General features: G+C 37.9%; 1 protein-coding gene and 1 pseudogene across 3 annotated transcripts in view; one reads left to right on the top strand and one right to left on the bottom strand.

The window, feature by feature from the left end:
* Positions 1-20771, bottom strand: part of LOC141912063 (coiled-coil domain-containing protein 148-like) — a 131156-nt gene that overhangs the window by 71329 nt on the left and 39056 nt on the right. For all 3 annotated transcript variants that reach the window (XM_074803243.1, XM_074803245.1, XM_074803244.1), the window contains exon 7: positions 5234-5381. In XM_074803243.1, coding sequence (XP_074659344.1) covers positions 5234-5381 — 148 coding nt within the window. The remainder of the gene's footprint in view (positions 1-5233; positions 5382-20771) is intronic.
* Positions 10268-11412, top strand: LOC141912147 (uncharacterized; annotated as a pseudogene).

The following is a 20771-nucleotide window of genomic DNA, read 5'->3' as shown; positions in this document are numbered from 1 at the left end:
GCTCAATTTTCGATGTTTACGGCCCGACAGTGCTTTTGTAACGTTGATTGTTCAAAATACGCATGGAGTTTTTGTAGATGGAAGTGAGCTGAATGATATCAGACGGATTGTATCGGCAACAGCGGTAATGTAAAAAAGCCTATGTACTTTTGACAAAAAAGTGTGGAAAATAATAATAACAAATAACTTTGCAAAGCAAAGTACTAATGTACCAAGTTTAGGGAAAATAACTTTGCGAATAACAAAGATACGGTGTTTTTACCATTCCCTATTGGCAGTTGTATGAACTTATTTAGCTGGTTAGCATACCGTGCCTGTAAAAATGGATGCTAGAATTAGTTTTCACAACTTACGCGCCCTGGTGGTTAGAAAAGGAATGAATGGCGTGAGGGGTTCATCGTATCTTATATCCAGGTACATGTGTAACAGTTTTCAATGAAATCCCTCTATCCGCTTAGTAGATATCAATGGAAATTCATTTCCAGCAACAAGTCTCGTATATGACTAGTGACCAACCACTATCCTATCGCTAATGGTAAAGGAGCTAGGAGCAAAAATTGTTGTTTTCACAGTCCCCTGGTGGCAGTTGTATGAACTTATCATGCAGGTTGGCATTTTACACACATGTCTATGTACTTATACCAAGTTTTGTGATTTAACTGACCGCATTTACATGTAAAAAACGGATGCTGAAATAAGTTTTCAAAATTTACGCTCCCTAGTGGTTAAAATAGGAACTAATTATGGGAGGGTTCGTTGTATTAAGTAACCAGGAACATGTGTACTAATCTTTATAGAAATCCATTGATATCCTTAGTCGATATAGATGAAAATTCGCTTTTTAGCGCTACTGGAGAGCCATATGAGTTACCTACTTAAAACGTACATCAACAAAAGCGTCTTGTTAGAGGCTACTGACCACTCACTGCAACCACGATTCTATCTCCAACGGTTAAGGAGCTAGGGCAAAAAATCTCATTAACAGAATTATGGGGTCCAATTTTCGAGCCCGTAGAGCCCAAACGATTAATCGCAGGTATGGCATGCCACTGACTTTTTTAACCTCCGAGTTGTCATGAACAACTTTCGTGCTCGCCCGAAGCTGAAAACTCAAAGACAAAAATTTTTCTCACACAGCACTATTTGGATGTCAGAATTTTCAAAAGTATAACACACCCTGGTGGGTGAAGGGGCTTCCCAATCAAGGATCCCTTTGACTTACCTCAAGGTACCGTTGTTCCGTACATCTCACACAAGTTTTAAGTAAATTCGTTCAGCAATATTCTTGTTACTAGCCGAATTCAAAGTATTAAAGCCTATATATGATGATCTCTATTAACTGCGAACTATTAAAGCCAGATGCTCTCTAACTTGTGTATACGGCACAAACAAGGCTATAAAAATTCCTCAGTTGCGTTCACTCGAGAATGACCTATTTCAATAGCAAAACAATCGACTCCTTAAGTGATAAAAATACTGTTTACTACAGATCTAGACCAGGGCTCTCTATCACTGCATATATCAACGGTTTTCTGCCTAACTGGTTCATATGTCGAACTGGGAAGTGTACGAAGATTTAATCGAAACAATTCTATCTCTAGCCCATAACATATGACTATTGCCAAGAAGCGCAACCCGTGTCAACATTATGCTGGATATGTGGATACTAGGAGTCCATTTTTTAAAGCATCGAAGCAAGACAGTCCAACTTGTTTATGTCTCAGATGGAGCGCGCGGGCAGGGCTGCATTATATTGCTCCGTCATACTTGGCATCATAGGACAGTGAGGAATTGAATTTTAGCCACCTGAGCCCTAGGCTTGATTCCAGCAAAAGACCTTAAATGACTTCACAGAATTCGATTATGAGTCTAGGATTTTCTAAATTTTTGAAGAATGCTTTCTCTGATTTTGAGATCAATTCAAATTCACTCCTGAATACATTAGTAAAAAATTAGTCAAATAGATTCTTATTTTATTGAAAGAAATTCTACTGAACACAGACTTTGAAATCAATTATGTGTCGATTTATCCAGACGAAATAATAACAGCAAAATCAACTGACGATCGACAAGGTGGAGTTTTCATTTATCTTCGGATAATTTGTCTACCCCTGATGATACAAACATATTGGCAACATCTTTTGAAACCTTAACCCTTTATCTGCGCGAGTCAATTTGTCAGCCACAGTCGATTTTCATGCCATCTGACCTCTTCCCACTTGTAATTAAGCAATCAAATGTAATAACTACTCAGTTATATGCTTTTATAGATGAGCGAAAGAAAGCATAATAGAAATCTTAGGAGACCAATTTTAATTGTGCGTTTGTCGTTAAAAATCTATAACTACTGTCTCGCAGAGCATAGACACCATTAAGCCATGTGGAATTGGTGTTTTAAGGGCTATTCGGTTTTCTCCAAAACAAGTCTCTGATAAACTTCAGCTCAAGGGTAAGTCGCAGGACTCTTGACGCCCATGAATTATCATCCCATAATAACAATGAATCCAATTCTGCATGTACGTTTAGCACAACTAATCTAAATATAAACGTGGTAATTGAAAAATCAATTACACAAAACGTCAAGTACACTTGCACACTGTGGTTTGAATTTATTTCCACCAGCTGCAAGAATCTGCAACGCCAAAGGAATTGAAGACCGTAGTGACCAGTTTATTCCACAAATAATAGCTGGAAAGAAAATACTCAAAATGAATAGTCATACAGAGTGTAAACAAGCCCCTTACTAACTACATAGGCTTTTCACTGGCTCTACACACTATATTTAGGGCCTTAATCTATTCTAGGCGTATCCCCCCCAAAAAAGCTAGCTAAATTTAGGCATTAAGACTGTAGATATCGGGTAGCCAACAATTATCATTGCTTCACCGAGTGCTCATTTGCTACCATATGTACTCAAGAAATCATATAAAACATTCCCTGGGTTAACGGATTCTCACCTGAAATTACATAAACTCTGCTGTCATCGTTGTCATCGATCGTCAAGTGAACGCAAAAGTAAAATTCCTTATGAAAAACCCTGCCATTTCTGTCCATATTACGTTGATTTGAGCCAGAGATCTTCAGGGAATGTAGCCAACGTCAATTGATTTACGAATAGAATTAATCAATTGGCTCATTTTAGGGATCATGGTCCCGTGAAATTCATTTAAGTCCTAAAACTCGCGATAAATTTAAGCCGAAAATGATTTCAACCTTCCGCCATGTTGTTTCGTTGCGCACCACTGTAGTTATTGTATCCAGACTGATGTTCGCCCTAATCCGTGTCCGAATCCGTGATTTACGGTTGAGTTTGAAGCTCAAGGTCGTCTGGTAATTTGTAGGCTTTTTGGGATATACGATCAATGGATGATGATGCTTGCGACATTCTTATTTGCTGTTTAGACCCAATAATTACGCGGAATTAATTCATAATGAATTACTATACACAAATTAGAAATGGTCAGGCACTGAATTATATTTCTTTCATAATTGAAAATTACGTTAGCTGTAAGTAGTAGAATCTGAGCGGAGTTACATTTTATGAAAAATTTTCGGCTGGAAAGTGGAAAATTTATAATAATAATAATAATAATAATAATAATAATCAACAGAATTACAAGAGAAAGCAACAGAAACCCAATAATAATGATAATAATAATAATCAGTAGAATTACAATAGTTTCTGCGAAAGCAGCAGAAACCCTAATTAAGTACAGGGTGTCCCATTAATTACTATACATAAAGAACTGCCTGTATCCTTCACATTTCTTAATGAAATGTTTTGATTTTCCACCAAATGATAGAAGGTAAGGGTACTTTTGGATTATTACCGTGGTTGCTATGGTAATTTGCTTAGTGATTTCGTAGCAACTGATTACATTGTTGTAGTGATTTTTGGTATTTCTGAATTAGAATAAAACACTAGTAAACCATGTCTAAGTCTCTGGAAGAAAAAACCTACATAGTATGCTGGTGGTATGAGAATAAATCTGTCTCAAAGTTGTTAAGAAGATTCAAAGTCAAGTTTAACACTAAAACAGCTCCGACCAGAAAAGCAGTGTATGACCTGATAAAGAAATTCGAAGAGAATGGCTCAGTAAAAGACCAAAGAAAGAAGAATGGGAAACCTAAACACTCCACCTCAGCGAATCTATTGAGAAAGTAAGAGTTGCAGTGGACGATAACCCCTATAAATCTGTTAGAAGAATTTCATCAGAAACAGGAATAAGCAGATCATCAATCCACAGAATTATGGTCAATGAACTGGTTCTCTATCCATACAAAATTCAAATCAGACAGCAAGTGAGAGATAAGGACAAGGTGTTAAGACGTCAGTTTGCGCGATGGATGTCACAAGAACTGCAGGCATCACCGGAATTGCTTCAGAAGATTTGGTTTAGTGATGAAGCCCATTTCTATCTCACTGGTCAAGTCAACAGTCAGAACTATAGATATTGGGGTTCTGAGAATCCCCATTTGATTGCTGAGAAGCCGCTTCACGTCACCAAGTGTACTGTCAGGTGTGCTCTTGGGTCATCCAACATTATTGGGCCATACTTTTTTGAGGAAGAAGGCAGCGTAGTCACTGTGAATGGAGCCTGCTATCGTAAGATGTTGACACATTACTTCATTCCAAAACTTCGCAGACATCAAGGAGGGAGTCTCAATCAAGTGTGGTTCCAGCAAGATGGGGCGACATGTCACACGGCACGCAAAACGATTGATGTTCTACGCAAGCATTTTGGTGACAGAATCATATCGTTGAAGACTACAAACAGCTGGCCCCCATACTCACCTGACCTAAATCCACTGGATTTTTACTTGTGGGGCTATCTGAAGGAAACCGTGTACCGAAACAAACCAGTAACTATCGATGATTTAAAGAGAAACATCCGCAAAGAGATCCGCGCTATCAACAGCGATGTACTGGGCAACGTACTGAGAAATTTCAATAATAGACTGAATCATGTGATAAAATCAAAAGGCTCTCACATTGAGCATATTTTGTAAACTAATGGGATTTTAATAAACTGATTTAATATTACGAAAAGTATTATTGTAGTCCATCTTTCCTGAAGATTTGGCTGATTTATCTCAAGCGGTTTGGAAATGACAGACATTTCTTTATGTATAGTAATTAATGGGACACCCTGTAGTTTCAAATTTTGGTGTGATTTGGTGTAACAACTTAAAGTATTGACATGTATAAACAGATAACATATTATAAACTTACCAGCTCTGTTTTGGAGAAAGAGTCTCTGAATTCTCGCTGCAAACGATCCATGTATAATTGCTCCCTATTAGGCATGTCTCTTGGGTATTGATCCCTGATACACTCAAATTTATTATGGTCAACTTCATTCCAATTTCCAAAATGACCACTGAAAAGATAAAAGTATATAGTTCACACCAAGACAGCTATTTGGCTGAATATGTCAGAAGGGTAGTTACATGTATGAATGAATGAATGAACAAATGATTGAACGAAAAGTGAATGCAATAGCTTGCTGATACTTAAGTCCCAAGTGAGCTAAAAGTGTCATTGTTTTATTGGCATAGTGATGAAGTTAACAGGCAGTAAGTGAGCAGGCTATTATGCAGTTGCTGACATGGCCCTAATGAGTAATTTGGGCAAGAAGAGAATATCTTATGGAGAGCTTAAAGTCTGGAAAGATATTATATATATAGTTCAATCTATCCCCAGAGGAAATGTTGAACTTCATTGAAAAAGAACCTCGAAGATGTAACACTTCATACATAAAATAACATGTTTTATCTATTTGCATGAAGTTAATTTCTAAAATAACTTGAATTTTCAGTAATTATTTCAATAAATGCGTCATTTCTATAAAATAAACAGTTAAGATTTAGGCTGTTATATTTAGGATAAGGTTTTCCATGATACTTCTCACTCCCTTAAAATGGAGGACATGTATGTTCATAGATGCTGTATCTAATCACAAATCATAACCAAATATATCATGAGCTCATATAATACACTAAAATATTCGGTTTTTATATGTTAATCTCAAAATATATAGCCTGTAATGGGTGCCTCAAGAAAGATTTTAGACACCCGCGATATGTTAATCGAAATTACTGAAGCATCTATCATAATGCAAAATGTATTGCAGCAACGGAAAAGAAGCGATTCCAACTGTTCTTTTTTTTTCTTTCTTTTTTTTGTTTTATTTTCTAATTGCTGTGCTTCTGTGCATGAGCATACTACATGGTCATTCGTTGCCGCGCGTCCACAAATTTTACAATTTGGATCAGTTTTTATTTTCCAAAGTACTAATTTTGAAGCTGTTGCAAGAGTATTATGTAGTAATTTCAAATGAATATCACTAAATCAACTATCTATATGTTTATTATAAACTTCATTCCAAATTTCCAGCCAGTTCAGATCAGAATCTAACATTTCAGTAATTTTAGTTTGCCCAATCGGTGTGATTTGATGGAGATTTTTTAATAATAGAATTCTATAAATTTGAGATGATAAAAGTTTTCCTATAGTACAATCTATATTACCAAATTGTACATAGATTTTTGGTAATTCATCAGGGTCTAAAATTCAGTCAGATCGAATTAGTTTCCAATGTTGCGGTATCGCATTGTATATAGATGTGTGTTTAAATCTATTTGATAATGGAGTTTCGTTAAGTGCTTTGAAGTTGCCACGATTATCGAATAGATGTCGTAGATTGATTATACCGTGATGTATGTATTCTGTGACATCGCTTTTCTTTTTGAGCCTAATTTTTGGGTTGGCAAAAATAGGTTTTTGCAGAATTTCGGTAATGGTTTCAGTTGGAACTAGATGTTGTTGGAAAACTGACCATAATTTTAATACATGTCTGTAGTAGTCGTTTGTAATGAGTTTTTTGGTATTTCATTGTGAATGATGTTTGAAGTATTCCAGCCTGGGCTGAGGTATTTATGCAGATTGCAGTTCATTAGTGGTTTCCAGTGTGTAGGTTTTAGAGCATGGTTAATGATCGTCTTAATTGCCTGTGTTTGTTGTCTGTATTTGGTGCTGCGTATGTCGAGGCCTCCGTGTTGGATTATTTTGTGTATTATGTACCGACAAGGCGTTTTCCATTGTCCCATAGAAAATTGATAATTTTTGGTTCAAAGATTTTTATATATTTATCTGGAATTGGAAAGATTTCGGAAGTATACCATAACAGAGGTAATATGAAAGAGTATATTCCAACTGTTCTTATGGCTGCATCAGTTCTTGAAATGTTTATTTAGTGGTACTTCCATTTGCACCATTGAAAAAGCTTCCGAAACAGCCCATGTCATTGGCAAGCTGGTTGCCACCATCAGTATCACGCGATTGCCAGGCAAGCAGTTCTGAAAGTGGTGACGGATAGCTGGTTATCTTTTTCTTTTAAATAAACAATAAGTTCAAATGCGCTCCTCTAGAACCTATGTTCTGGCACGTACTGCCATATAAGTAGAAATAATGAATTAGTTCGTTTTGTTTTGAATTTATTCTAAAATCTTCCACAGGGAAGTGAGTCTGTAATTATAGAGATACCGTAGGAAAATTTAGGTTGGATTTTTGCCACGTATGACAAGATGGTAGCTTGATGAGCCTGTGTTTTATTAAGGCTCTGTAAGGTTGTAGAATTTTTATTGATAATTGCTCCCTACTATAAAAAATGTGCTGTACTACCAGTCGGAGACTGAATGATCTGTGGATTGATCCAAATTCTTCATTAGTGTAGATTGTGCTGATTCCACTAGAGTGGATTCCTAAATGTATTCTATATTGGTTGGACGTCCGTGTCCGCCAGCGTATTGTGACTTCACAGAGTGAATATCGTACGTGCGGAGGAGAGGTCGTGAACGCGCATTCGAACCGAATTGTATCGTTCGCTATCGAATTATATCATTTTGCATGAATTGTTTTTTATATTATGATTTAATGTTTGTTGTCTCCACATTGTGTCGCCACATTATTCAAGAATTGTCGCTATTAAAATTGAGAAGCTTTAGTTAAAATCACTATTTTGTTAGTTTTGTTGGGCATTCAAGTGCTGAGGATCTGATCTATGGTGAATTGTCCCGAATTTAAAACCCCGTCGTTTTATGGTCCCTCGAACCGGATTCTTGAATTTTGCGGTAACCTTTGTCATTGTCTGATTTTTCAATGTAATAATCTTGTGAATTTTGTAACTTGTAATTTAGTGTGTTGTAAGTTTTAGAAAAGTAATGGTTTGATTGCAGTGCGACTGATTATAGTGTAGGTCAAACTTGTTATAAGTAAAGGTTTGTAATTCCTAGTATATGAATTAAATGAAGGTAGAGCTTGATGTAAAGGTTCATTATTCCTTAACGTGATCAAGGTGTTGTTGTCATCTGCTTGTGTGCGATAGATACGACTATTTCTAAGGAGCTGCTTTAGCTCTATTTCACGAGTTTACATAAAGTGAAGTTTTAATGTTTATTGCTATTGACTTTGATGAAAAAAGTATGTGTTTCTAATTGTTGAAAATTCTGTTGTATTCTTAAACTGATTCAACCCGTTGGGTAATGAGATTGTGTGAGTTATCTACTAAATATTCTCTAGGTCAGAGTGAGAATAATTTAGGTTTATACACGTAGTATGATTTAAGGTTAACCCAGTCCGCACACTTGGTGCTTATATTTTTATTTGTGTCACATTGAAATTAAAATTTACTATTAGTTATATATCACAACCCCACTGATGGACGCATTGTTGAGTAACCGAACCCTATGTCGTACACGGTGAACCAAATATGCCAATGTGTGCAGTGCACATATGAAAATTATTCTGAACTTTCCGCTAGGTTGAATACCCTACCACTGTCTCCTGTGCCAGTTGGAAAAAGAAAAGATTGTGATGATGGAACTGGGGCTATCACAAGTGATCAAGTTACCCAGATTCTCGCAACCCTTACGCAACGAAAAAGGGAAATCAATATTCCCAAATTTAGTGGTCAATATCACTTGTTTGACCAATGGAAAGCAGAATTCTCAAAACCTGGATACAGTGACGTAGAGAAGGAACACTACACGTTGACGTTACTTGAAGGAGACGCTCAGCGTGTGGTGGCCACTCTACTAGATCCAACCTATGACGATATCATCAACACGTTGGATGACAAGTACGGAGACCTACAGAGTCGGATGGAACTAGCAATCCTCGAGATAGCCAACCTACCTTCAATTAATAACATCCATGCTAAGGAGCTTGATAAGCTACATTCAAAATTAATATCCAGTTGGAACAACATTCTGAAAAAATGTGATGATGCAGATGAATTAGTGCGTAGTAGTTGGATGTTAATGGCGCTTGTTAGAAGCAAATTACCCAAAGCTATGTTGCGGCGATGGGACGGGGAACGACTGAAGGAAAACGCTAAACATAACCGGCGCAGTCATGTTCCTATTCTTTTAGGTCAGCTCATAGACAAACTCCACAAAGCATTACTGGTAGCTCGACGATCAGATGGAGACAAGTTTTCTAGTGGTGCTGGATCATCTGACAAAAGGTTTGATTATTATGAGAAACCAAAAAGAATGACTGGTCAAGCTTTGAATATTGATGTCAAACCGAAGTACCAGAGAAATGATAAAACCAAAGTTAAGCCACAATGTCCGTTTTGTGGTAAGGATAACCATGTAGTGTATGATTGTTATCTAATGAAAAAGATGACAGTCCATGAACGATGGCAGAAACTGGTTGATGGCAGATATTGCTTCAAATGTATAAAAGAAAAGCACAAATCGTCAATGTGTAAGGCTCCCATGCGTGAGAAGTGCACTGGAAGTCACCATGTACTGTTGCATAGAGAAAAACGAGAAAGAGAATACACTGCCAAAGACAAGCCACCTGGAGAAGGTCCAATTGAAAAACCAGCTCAGTTCGTGAAGGTCAACAAGGATCCCAAGCAAGTTCTTCTGCAGAGCGGTTTGTGCAAGGTTGAGAGTAAACATGCCGTGGCATCAGGAAGAATACTGTTTGACACCGGTGCTGGTGTTAATTTCATTAGTAAGAAATTAGCCAAACAACTTCAACTGAAGGGCCCTAGTGTAGAAAATGAATTTCAACTGGCTGGTGGCTCATCGTTAACTGTTATGTGTGAACGTGTGAAGTTGTTTATGCAGTGCTATAACTGGCTGGATTGGTGAAACATTTGAAGTCGAAGTGTACACCATGACAAAACCAAGTACAAACTTGCCTAGTTGCAATATTGATGTTTCTTGTTGTAAGGAACTCTATGGTTAAGCAATGGTAGATATTTATCCTCGGGAAGGTGAAGCTGAAGTCGACATTTTGCTTGGTGTTGAAGAAACACTGAAGATACTAACCGATGAGCAAAAAACATTGATGAATGGCACCTTAGTCGCCCAGAAGGGTCACATTGGGTGGCTATTAGCTGGCACATTTCCAAGGCGAGATTATCCATCGGATGTTTTAAAGATTAGTAATAATGTGTCTGTATGTCCACTCAACAAAGAATCATTCACACAATTTTGGGAGTTAGAAGGTTTGGGTATCAAACCCGATGAAGAAAAGACTCAAGATCCATTGATTGTCGAAGCCCAAAGTCAGTATTCATATAGCACTATACATACGGATGGTCGATATGAAGCTGGATTGATCTGTCCGCCAGAGTACAAGGACGTAAAGTTGGTGTCGAACAGATCTTTTGCTGAAAAAGCCTGATATCAACTGAACGCCGATTGATGAAAGAGCCATGAGTTGCAAGCCATGTACCAGGAACAGATCGATGACTTAAAAAGCGCGTGGCCATGCAGTAACGGTTGATGAGTCAACAGAGCCAGAGGACAGAACAGTTTGGTACCTGTCTCATCACCCGGTAGTGAGACTTGATAAGTCAACCACGAAGGTTCGACCAGTGTTTGATGGTTCGGCGAAAGGACCAGAAGGAATATCACTTAACGACACATTGTTACCTGGTCCGAAACTACAGCAAGATATCCGTGGAGTTATGATGCGATTCAGAAGCAAACCGGTTACTATTGTCGCAGATATCGAAAAAATGTTCCACCAGATAAAAATGAAGCCAATATATCAAGATTCCCAGCGATTTCTTTGGAGATATGGATTTATCGAAGAGTCCTGATGTGTACAGGCTGACGACAGTAACATTTGGATTGACGCAGAGCCCTTTCACCAGTATAAAGGTGGTTCGAGATCATGCAGGATCGATGAAAGATCAATATCCGGTCGCTTCTGCGGAGATTCTAAACAACACATTTGTTCCTGAAACCACTGACTTGGCAGTAGATTTGAAAAACCTACTTGCAAGTGGTGGATTTCAACTGAAGAAATTTATGTCTAATAAACCAGAAGTACTGAGTAAACTGGAAACTGAAGACCTAGCCGGTGGAAAAGAGAAAATGGTCTAAGATGCAGAGATCTACAGCAAAACACTGGGTACAAGGTACGATCCCAACGAAGATGTTTTATGGTTCTCGTTTATCGATAAAATGGAGGATCTAACAAATGAAACGATACGCAGTGTTTTGAAACAGCTGAATAGAGTATACGACCCAATGGGGGGTACTCTCGGCGTTCTTGGTTGTCGGAAAATCGATATTTCAGAGACGAGGACGGTCGTATCGGGGTGGGATGATCCTCTTCCTGACGACTTTGAATAAATTGCCCATGGGCAAAGTGTGGTTTACTTTGAAAGCTAGAGGTTGTTTGGAGTAAGGGCATTGCTTGAAAAATCTTTTTAATTTGTGACTTCAAGTGAAAGAACGTTCAGGCCATCTGGAAAACTCGTCAACGTTATAAAGGTCGGGACGTCGTCCTCGTGCAAAAGGACAACATCAAGCGTGTCAACTGGAAGCTTGCAGTCGTCACGAAACTTGCGTACGGTAATGATGGTCACGTTCGTGCTGCTGAGATTCGTCTATCCACCGGACATACACCTCAACCGATTACGAAGTTGTATCCGCTGGAGTCAAATAAGACCAAATATAAACATTTGTTTATGGTCTACGTCCAAAATTTCGTAGGGTACAGGTAGGGGCCGCATTGGAAACTATTTTATATTTTCAAAAAAATATTTTTCACAATATGAAAAAATGTTCAAATAAAATTCATATGATGTCACATATCAGAGGGTGGCTGAAAACTGAGTCTTGGAAACAAAACCTCTACCGATGTATGGTCGCGGAAGCTAAAACCAGGGCGTAGTATTAGATAGTTCTAAATGCTGGAATTTACCACTACAATATTCAGACCTCGACCTATACATATAGTTTGCAGCTTAGTATTTTCAGGTCACAAGAAATTACAATTTATTACAAATTCTATCAAACAAAAAACACTGCACTCATCTGCTACGACGATTATTCAGCCTGTTATCATACCAAACGTGCACACGCCAAGCAGCGTTACAGCATCACCATATAGTAGTCTGTATAGCGTGTGTTTGTCTAATGTTAGCGCTCCCGCACACGTGGAGGCCTTGTGTAGTGAACGTTCGCTTCACTCCAATCTCAATCAACACAATCACCGGGTATTAAAATGAAACAATACATATGGCGATATGTGAAATAATTATATTCTCACCAGCAATGAGCATTTAAAATTTGCACATATACGGCACCTAGTCCAATGAAACGTTGGCCATTACCGTAAAAAGCGGCGTATAAGTCGAGTTTTTAATCCTTGATTTTACCACTAGATTATTGACCTCGACTTATATGCCGAGTACAGTTTTCTACTAAGTATTTTCAGGTCACAAGATAGATTGATTCTACCAGACAAAAAAGACAGTGTTCATCTTCTCACAGCTATAACAGTTTGAATAATTATTCATGATAAATGAAGTTATTTAATGAAAAAACTTCTTTCATTTTGACACAGCTATATGCGCGCTCATAGCAGCGCTTAATACATTAGGCTATATATAGCGTGTGACTCACACTACTATATCACTGTATGGTAGCGTATTATACCTGAGTGTGTATGAAACAGTCTATTCATTAACACACAGCAGCAATCAGGCTGACGCGCGGCGGCGTGCGTGAAGGTGCACATCGATATCAAAACAAACTATTCAATATAATGATACAAGTAATTATTCTTCTAAGAGAATGGACTCGACTTATAAGCTGGATATATGTTAAAATCATGAAATGTAGGTCTAAAGATCCACTTGGCTTATACACTTATATGCCGGTTTTTACGGTAATGGCTTTCCCATAATTATTCTAGTAGCGCCAGAATTCCCCGTATATCCCAAAAACAGCCAATCACATTTGCTCGTAGAGACGACGCCCCCCCCCCCCCAATCGAGGTCATTGCAATTTTATACGCAAGAGCTAAGAATTTTCCGGCCAAAAACAGTTTTTATTCTAATTTAAACAAAGTTGACCATGTGATCGACGGAGGTTCGCCATGTCTTCAATCGCATCGATTATACATCGTTTAACCCGAGAACCAATGAAAAAAATGCTCACATAATAAAACGTACCGCGATTTTACATGAATTGGCTCAATGCCAACCTCATACTGCTGACAAAGGTAAACCAAAAAGAATGGTTACATTGGAAAAATGATGTTAAACACTTGGACGAACTCAAAATAAATCATCATCTTCTAGTAGAGAAGAAAGGCAAGGTGAATTACAGCTTACAGGTTTTGGTGATAGCAGTGAAAAGGCTTATGGAAACTGTGTTTACATCCGGTTAGAAAATTAGGTCGGTGATGTGAAAGTAGCCTTGCTGTGCTCAAAAAGACGGGTGAGCCCTCTGAAGGAAAAATGAACTCTACCTGAGTTAGAGTTGATGTCTGCCGTAATAACTGCTCGTCTCTTGAAATATGTCAAAACTGAATTGAAGAATAATGAGTTTTCCACCAGCAACTGACTCTAAGGTAGTTTTAGAGTGGATTAGTCAACTTTGTCATAGCTGGAAAACATTTGTCGGAAATAGAGTATCAGAGATACAGAGTTTAGTAGAAAATGTACATCACGTGCCAGGAAAACTGAATTGGCTTCATGTGGATGTTTAGCAAGAGAACTTGTTAGTGCAGAACACTGGTGGAACGGTCCAGCGTTTCTCAAATTACCTCCAGAGGAGTGGCCAAAAAAAGAATTATGTAAAACGGCTTAAGTGACAGCTATGAAGAGTGCCAAGACACCTCTGAGAACGCAAGTGACGACTGTAATGCTGAAACAGGACACATTTCTTGACCAATGCATTGAGAGATTCGAATCTTATCACTAGTTCCAGAGTCTTTGCCATCATCAGACGTGTAAAACGTTTAGCCCAGAAATCCCAGGAGGCGAGGGCTTGTGATGATGACCATCCATTAATCCTGTCGGACAAAATACTGGAAGAACTCTGGATAAGCTATGTTCAGCAAAAAACATTTTCCAGATGAATTCAAGGCCTTACAATCTGGCCGGTCAGTGCTGAACACAAGCAAACTTCTTCAATACGATCCAGCATATGATGAAAATTATAAGGTATTGAGAGTTGGCAGGGGCGGATCCAGACCGTATTAGCCGTATTGCCCAATACGGTCTAGAATTTTTAAGTGCCCTTCGAAATTTCACCGGCAATATTTTTGACGGCATTATTTCAGCAACCGCTAATTCCGTGTCCGTAATCTGGGCATAATTATAAAATTTATCGGTATATACTGCTGCCGAGAAAGTGAGGAGAGATATTCATATTTGTAAAGCCTTTAATCATGATAAATTAAAAAGGGCACTTTCCTTTTGCAAGGGGCACTCATGCTTTAGATGAGGGCACCTAGTCCTTGCCTTTTCAGGGAGGGCTAAAGGGGCACTCGTACTTTAGAAGAGGGCACTATACGCGGAAAATGTTGAAGAAAAGGGCACTTTTTGGCCTAATTTTTAAAATTTTAGGGGCACTTTTGGTTTGGAAGATGGCACACGACATAAGGATAAATGTGAAGACGAGGCAATTTTTGCCGATTGTTAACAATGAAGGGGCACTTAGCCGTATTCTGTATAAAATTGTTAAGGGGCACTTTTAAAGATTATAGGGGCACTAGGCGATGTTGGCGACAACCATTCTTTCATGGGTTCGCCAGCTTCATTTTTTATCCGCATCTGTTGAAATATTGTCTCGAATTCGTTTCCCAGACCCCCCTCTGAGGACTTCGCGCCTTCGGCGATCGCATTGACCTGGATACTGGGTGTGCCCTAAGATCAGAAAGGTGCTCTTAAATTTCCTTCCAATACTGTCTACCCATCCCCCTGGATCCGCCCCTGGTTGGTGGTCGTTTGAAGAATTCTTTACTTCCCGACGAACAGAAGCATCATGGTTGAAAAACTGGTGCTGTGGTATCATTGGTTACACGGCCCACAGGCGCCAGACAAAAGCTCGCTACCCTTAGGTTGAAATTTGGGAGTAAAAGAAGTATCGAATGATCTTCCAATGTAAATGCAAACAATCAAAAGAATTGGCACAAAAAATGGGTCAACTTCCAGTGGAAAGAGTTATGATTTCTCAACCATTTACTGATGTTGGCTGTGATTACGCTGGACCTCTTTACGTGAAATCAACTCGTGGAAATTTCGTCAAGGTACATATCCTGATGTTTACTTGTATGTGTATACGAGCAATTCACTTGGAGTTGTTGGAAGATATGACCATTGATGAATTCCTGAAATCGTTCGAGCAAATGATGAATCGTAGGGGTAAACCAGGCATTATGTGGTCGGATAATGCTAAAACCTTCAAGAAAGCTGCCAACATACTGATGAAAATTTTTAGAAATGAAAAAAATCGGGAGAAACTAGTTACGCGTTTGAGCAAATACGGAATTGAATGGAAATTCATTACACCAAAAGCTCCTTGGCATGGAGCGTTCTATGAAAGACTCGTTCGTAGTGTTAAGGAACCGCTGAGAAAGATTCTTGGTCGAGCATTCCTAACGTTTTCTGAACTCAATACAGTACTGACTGGTATAGAGTGTCAGTTGAACTCAAGACCTATTACGCTAGTGTCGGCTGATAAAGATGATTGGTGGCCGTTGACTCCAGCGCATTTCTTAACTGGGCGTTATTTGCAAGTTGTTCCTGACATCGATTCAGAAACGAAGAAACTCACTCTGAGAAAGAGATTGCAGTATCGTCAGCGATTAGAAAGACATTTCTGGTCAAGATGGAACAATGAATATTTAACGGAACTGAATGTCTTCAAAAAGTGGACTGAGATTCAGCAAAACATTAATGTTGGCGAGTGGAAGATGGGTCGTGTAGTAGAAGTTCATCCTGGTCGAGATGACCTCGTAAGATCTGTCTTGATTTAGAATGCTCAAAGGAATTATCAGATGCCTTGATGAGCCTGTGTTTTATGAAGGCTCTGTAAAGTTGTAGAATTTTTATTGGGAATTTTTATTGCTCCCTACTATCAAAAATGTGCTGTACTACCAGTCGGAGACTGAATGAACTGTGGATTAACGAATTTGAATTGACCTGGTGACGAATGCTGATGAAGATATTGGATGAGGCAACCATCATAGATGCACAGATCGACTCGTGCATGAAATGTTGCTTATTTGTTTGATATCCAAATTCTCGATGCGTGTAGATCGTTGGACGTCCGTGTCCGCCAGCGTATCGTGTGTGCCCCTGTGAGTAATTGTGGAATTCCTCCAAAATCGTGAGTGTTGCGTAATATTCTCAGTTTATGTCGTATCATGGAAAAGGGCGGATCGGGTTTTCGCTCAGTAAATTCACGGGTGTGAATATTGTTGCGTGCAGAGATGTCGTGAACACGCACTCGAATCGAATTGTATCGCTCGCTTTCAAATTATATCATTTTGCATGAACTGTTTTTTATATTATGATTTAATGTCTGTTGTCTCCACATTGTGTTGCCACATTATTCAAGAATTGTCGCTATTAAAATTGAGTAGCTTTAGTTAAAATCACTATTTTATCAATTTTGTCGGGCATTTGAATCAAGTGCTGAGGATCTGATCTGTGGTGATTTGTCCTGATTTCAAACCCCGTCGTTTTAACCTATTTGTAGCTATCACAGTTTAGAACTGTTTTGAGTGTCTGCTTGAAAGAATCACAAGACAAAGACAATGAGGTCCGGTATGTCCGCAAGAAGGGTATTCCAGTCTGGGGGCATATGTGGAGAATGCTCTACCACCATATGAAAACAAGCGGAAATAGAAACAACCAGTCTCTCCTGATTAGCAGAACCTAAAGTTCTGTACATTAAGTTGTAAAAGTCTGGATAAGTATGAAGAAGCCAGATGATTCAGTGCCTTAAAGGTTGACAGTGCGACTTTTAACAGATTCTTGCAGAAACGGGTTGCCAGTGAAGGTCCTGAAGAACTGGAGTGATATGGTTGAAATTTGAGTCCTAGATCAAACATCAAACATGCAACTGAATTATGAAGAACTTGGAGTTTACGTGTTGCAGATAATCCAATTAACATAGTTTGAGGACATAGTTAACATGGGCCTCATGGGGCTTTCTGCTAGGTTGTGGGTGAAACAACACGCCGAGATTATGAACTGGAAGGGCAGAGACTGGCACTTAAGCAATGATATTTTACCAATTGACTTCATAATTCTAATTAAGGGAGGAATCACTAAGGATTAACAGTGTTGAGTAGATGTACATCTACTAATTATTATTCATGATTTAGGTCATCACAGGTCAGATCAGATTATATATAATGGGCCATGGTTCCAGTAGGATCAACTAAGTACACTTTAATTTTGAACAAAGAAATAGATATTCTCTCGGAATTGCAATAATGTACATTCATATACTTTCGTATTTGCAATATATTTAATCGGATATACGAAAATTAAAATATGTTCATATTTTCCGTTCTTTCTGCTCTGAATAAATAATACATTGTAAATAATTCAAATTTCATATGTGTTCCCATTGGAAGTTTACATGTGTATCATAAAGATTATGGATCCTACGAGAGAGCATATGTAAATTAGTAGAAATTGATTGATGGAATGAAATATTTTTGAATATTAATATCTATAAACAAATACATTATGTCAATCAGATGCTTATTCATACATTATTCCATAGGACCTTTTGAAGATATTGTGAATGTACAAGTCCATAAGTAATTACTTCTAGACACTTTCATTAAATACGTACTGATGCTTGTTCTGGAAGTATTGGTAAATGTTTACATTGATTGATCACAAGGTTATTTTTAACTTCTACGTTCTAATTTCTAATAAAAGTTAACTTAAATTGCCTCTTTGGTTCATTTTCATTGGTCATTGGAATTTGGAAAATCACAAGGATATTCATATGTGTACATTTCCACAGTTTAACTATATATAGGCTATGAGACAGATGTAACTGCACTGAATAGCTCTAGTCCAAGAAGCTCTAGCCAGTGCTGCCAACTAGGTTGTGATGCCACGCTGTGGTCAAATATGAACTAAGTTATTTTGAGATATGTTGTTTCAGTTATGTGAAAAAGGATTCCTATGAGGATATTCGTATCATCACAGTTGCGCCAATTTGGTATTCTCTGGTTCAAATCCCCACCAATGAACTTTTCAATTTCAGTCGCCTCAGGTTACATGTGAAATGCAGATAATCCATTATCGCTGCTTTACTTTATATTCTCTATTTCTTATCAATTCGGTTGCATCTATGATAGAAAATTCTGGACAGATATCAACATTTGATGACGGGATCCATACACTGATATGACGACCTTGAGATGCTGGTAATAAAAATATGACACAATGAAATTAAGACTCTACACTGTGGTAAAAGAACTTCATTTGTCGTGTTAGGTTTGACATTAAAAATCATATAGCGCACAAATAGTTTTTAGCTGTAATGAGAGATGGATTACTGAAATATCAATAATTGAAAAGTGTTAATTTGAAGGAATTTTCACATCGCATAGTTCATCCGACATGCAAACTCCGAGGCTACATATGGATATCTATGGTACCCAAAGTTTTATTTATCCCTGTCTATCTTATATGATTGCTTTCTGCGTAAACTATATACATCAATACAATGTAAAAGTATATGTCTCTTAGAGGCATATCTCAGCGAAACTCTACTGACACTGTTAAAAGGTCAGCTTGATCATGTTAAACCTTGTTGTCTGATATCTCATTACTGCTCCGAATAAAGGTAAAGATTTGTGTCATATATTCGTGATTATATCTAAATGATCACTAATATGATGAAAATAATGACAACACCAATGGTTTAACATTCAATGGACATTGAGCACAAATTAAGTTATCTAAAGTAAAAAAATCAGCAGCATTTTATGTTAACTATTCAGCTCTTTTATAGATTATTATTGTTTCTCTGCACATCCTATATCCTAACTTTCTATCTTTAAGACTTCAGTTCAGGGAAAAATGACTATAATTTTGCTAGAGACTTGAACATATACATATCCCCTAGACATTTCCAAAAAAAAACACTCAGTAATTCCCAGAAATTAATCCATTCAAAACATACATGATTGCTCTTTTGTGAAATCTTGTATGACAAAACTGTACTATAGTAGACTGCGGGTGCTTGGAGCCGACCGTCTCGGATAATCGGTTGCTGCTCACTCACTCATTGATCTAGTTATCATGAAGCGGAAACTGCAGGCACACAGCTTTGAAAAAAAACAAGAAGTGATCGAATTCTATAAAATGTCCTTATCAAGAATGAGAAAATAAATTGCCCATGGGCAAAGTGTGGTTTAACTTGAAAGCTAGAGGTTGTTTGGAATAACGGCATTGCTTGAAAAATCTTTTAAATTCGTGACTTCAAAGTTCCACAAGTTTATCTTGTATTTTATCATTCTTAAAGAATTATTTTGTAGTCAAATAAGACCAAAGATATACATTTGTTTACAGTCCATGTCCAAAATTTTGTAGGGTACAGGTAGGCGCGGCAGGGAAACTATTTCATATTTTCAAAAAAATGTTTCACAATATGAAAAAATATTCAAATAAGGCCATCCCAAAATAATTGTCTGTTTGCCGTAACACCGACTCAACTTTTCAGCATGAGTCGGTAGCTAAGTAGAAATTTTTTTTGGCAAAACTTTTGGGCAACAAAAACAAATTTTTCACCTTTGGGCTTTTTTACATGGAAACAATATAGCAAAAAATCATCTACGCTGTGCACGGGAAATTTGTCTAATAGCGACTAATCTCTGAGTTAAAAATGAAACAGTACATTGAATATGTGCGCACTTTTACGTTACCAGCTTTAATATAGTCACTATGAGAATGAATGGCAGCTTATTGGAATTCTGCCAGTTTCCTGGAAAACTTAAACTAGGCCACATGTCAAGGCATGTTTTCACACGATACACACTTGAATTCAAACATACGTAGCTCATACGTCGGTCGGTCGGTCGGTCGGTCGGTCGGTCGGTCGGTCAGCCATTTTTATCAAAAATAAAATTTATTTCAATGAATCCCAGAAAAAAGTTTTCACTCGTTACCTTTGAAGTCGGGTCGGTCGGGTTACGGCAAACAGACCATTATTTTGGGATGGCCTAAAATTCATATTATGTCACATATCAGAGGGTGGCTGAATATTGGGTCTTGGAAACCTCTTCCAATGTTGGCCGCGGAAGCTAAAATACCGGTACAGAAGAAATAAGCTATTAGATCGTTTTAAATCCTGGAATTTACCACTACAATATTCAGACCTCGACAGACCTTATAGTTTGCTGCTTAGTATTTTCAGGCCACAAAAAATTACAATTTATTACAAATTCTATCGAACAGAAAACACAG

This window comes from Tubulanus polymorphus, chromosome 10 (genome assembly GCF_964204645.1).
Source record: "Tubulanus polymorphus chromosome 10, tnTubPoly1.2, whole genome shotgun sequence".
Taxonomy (NCBI): Eukaryota; Metazoa; Nemertea; class Palaeonemertea; order Tubulaniformes; family Tubulanidae; genus Tubulanus; species Tubulanus polymorphus.
Note: the sequence above shows the minus strand (reverse complement) of the source record. Positions and strands in the feature narration are given on the sequence as shown.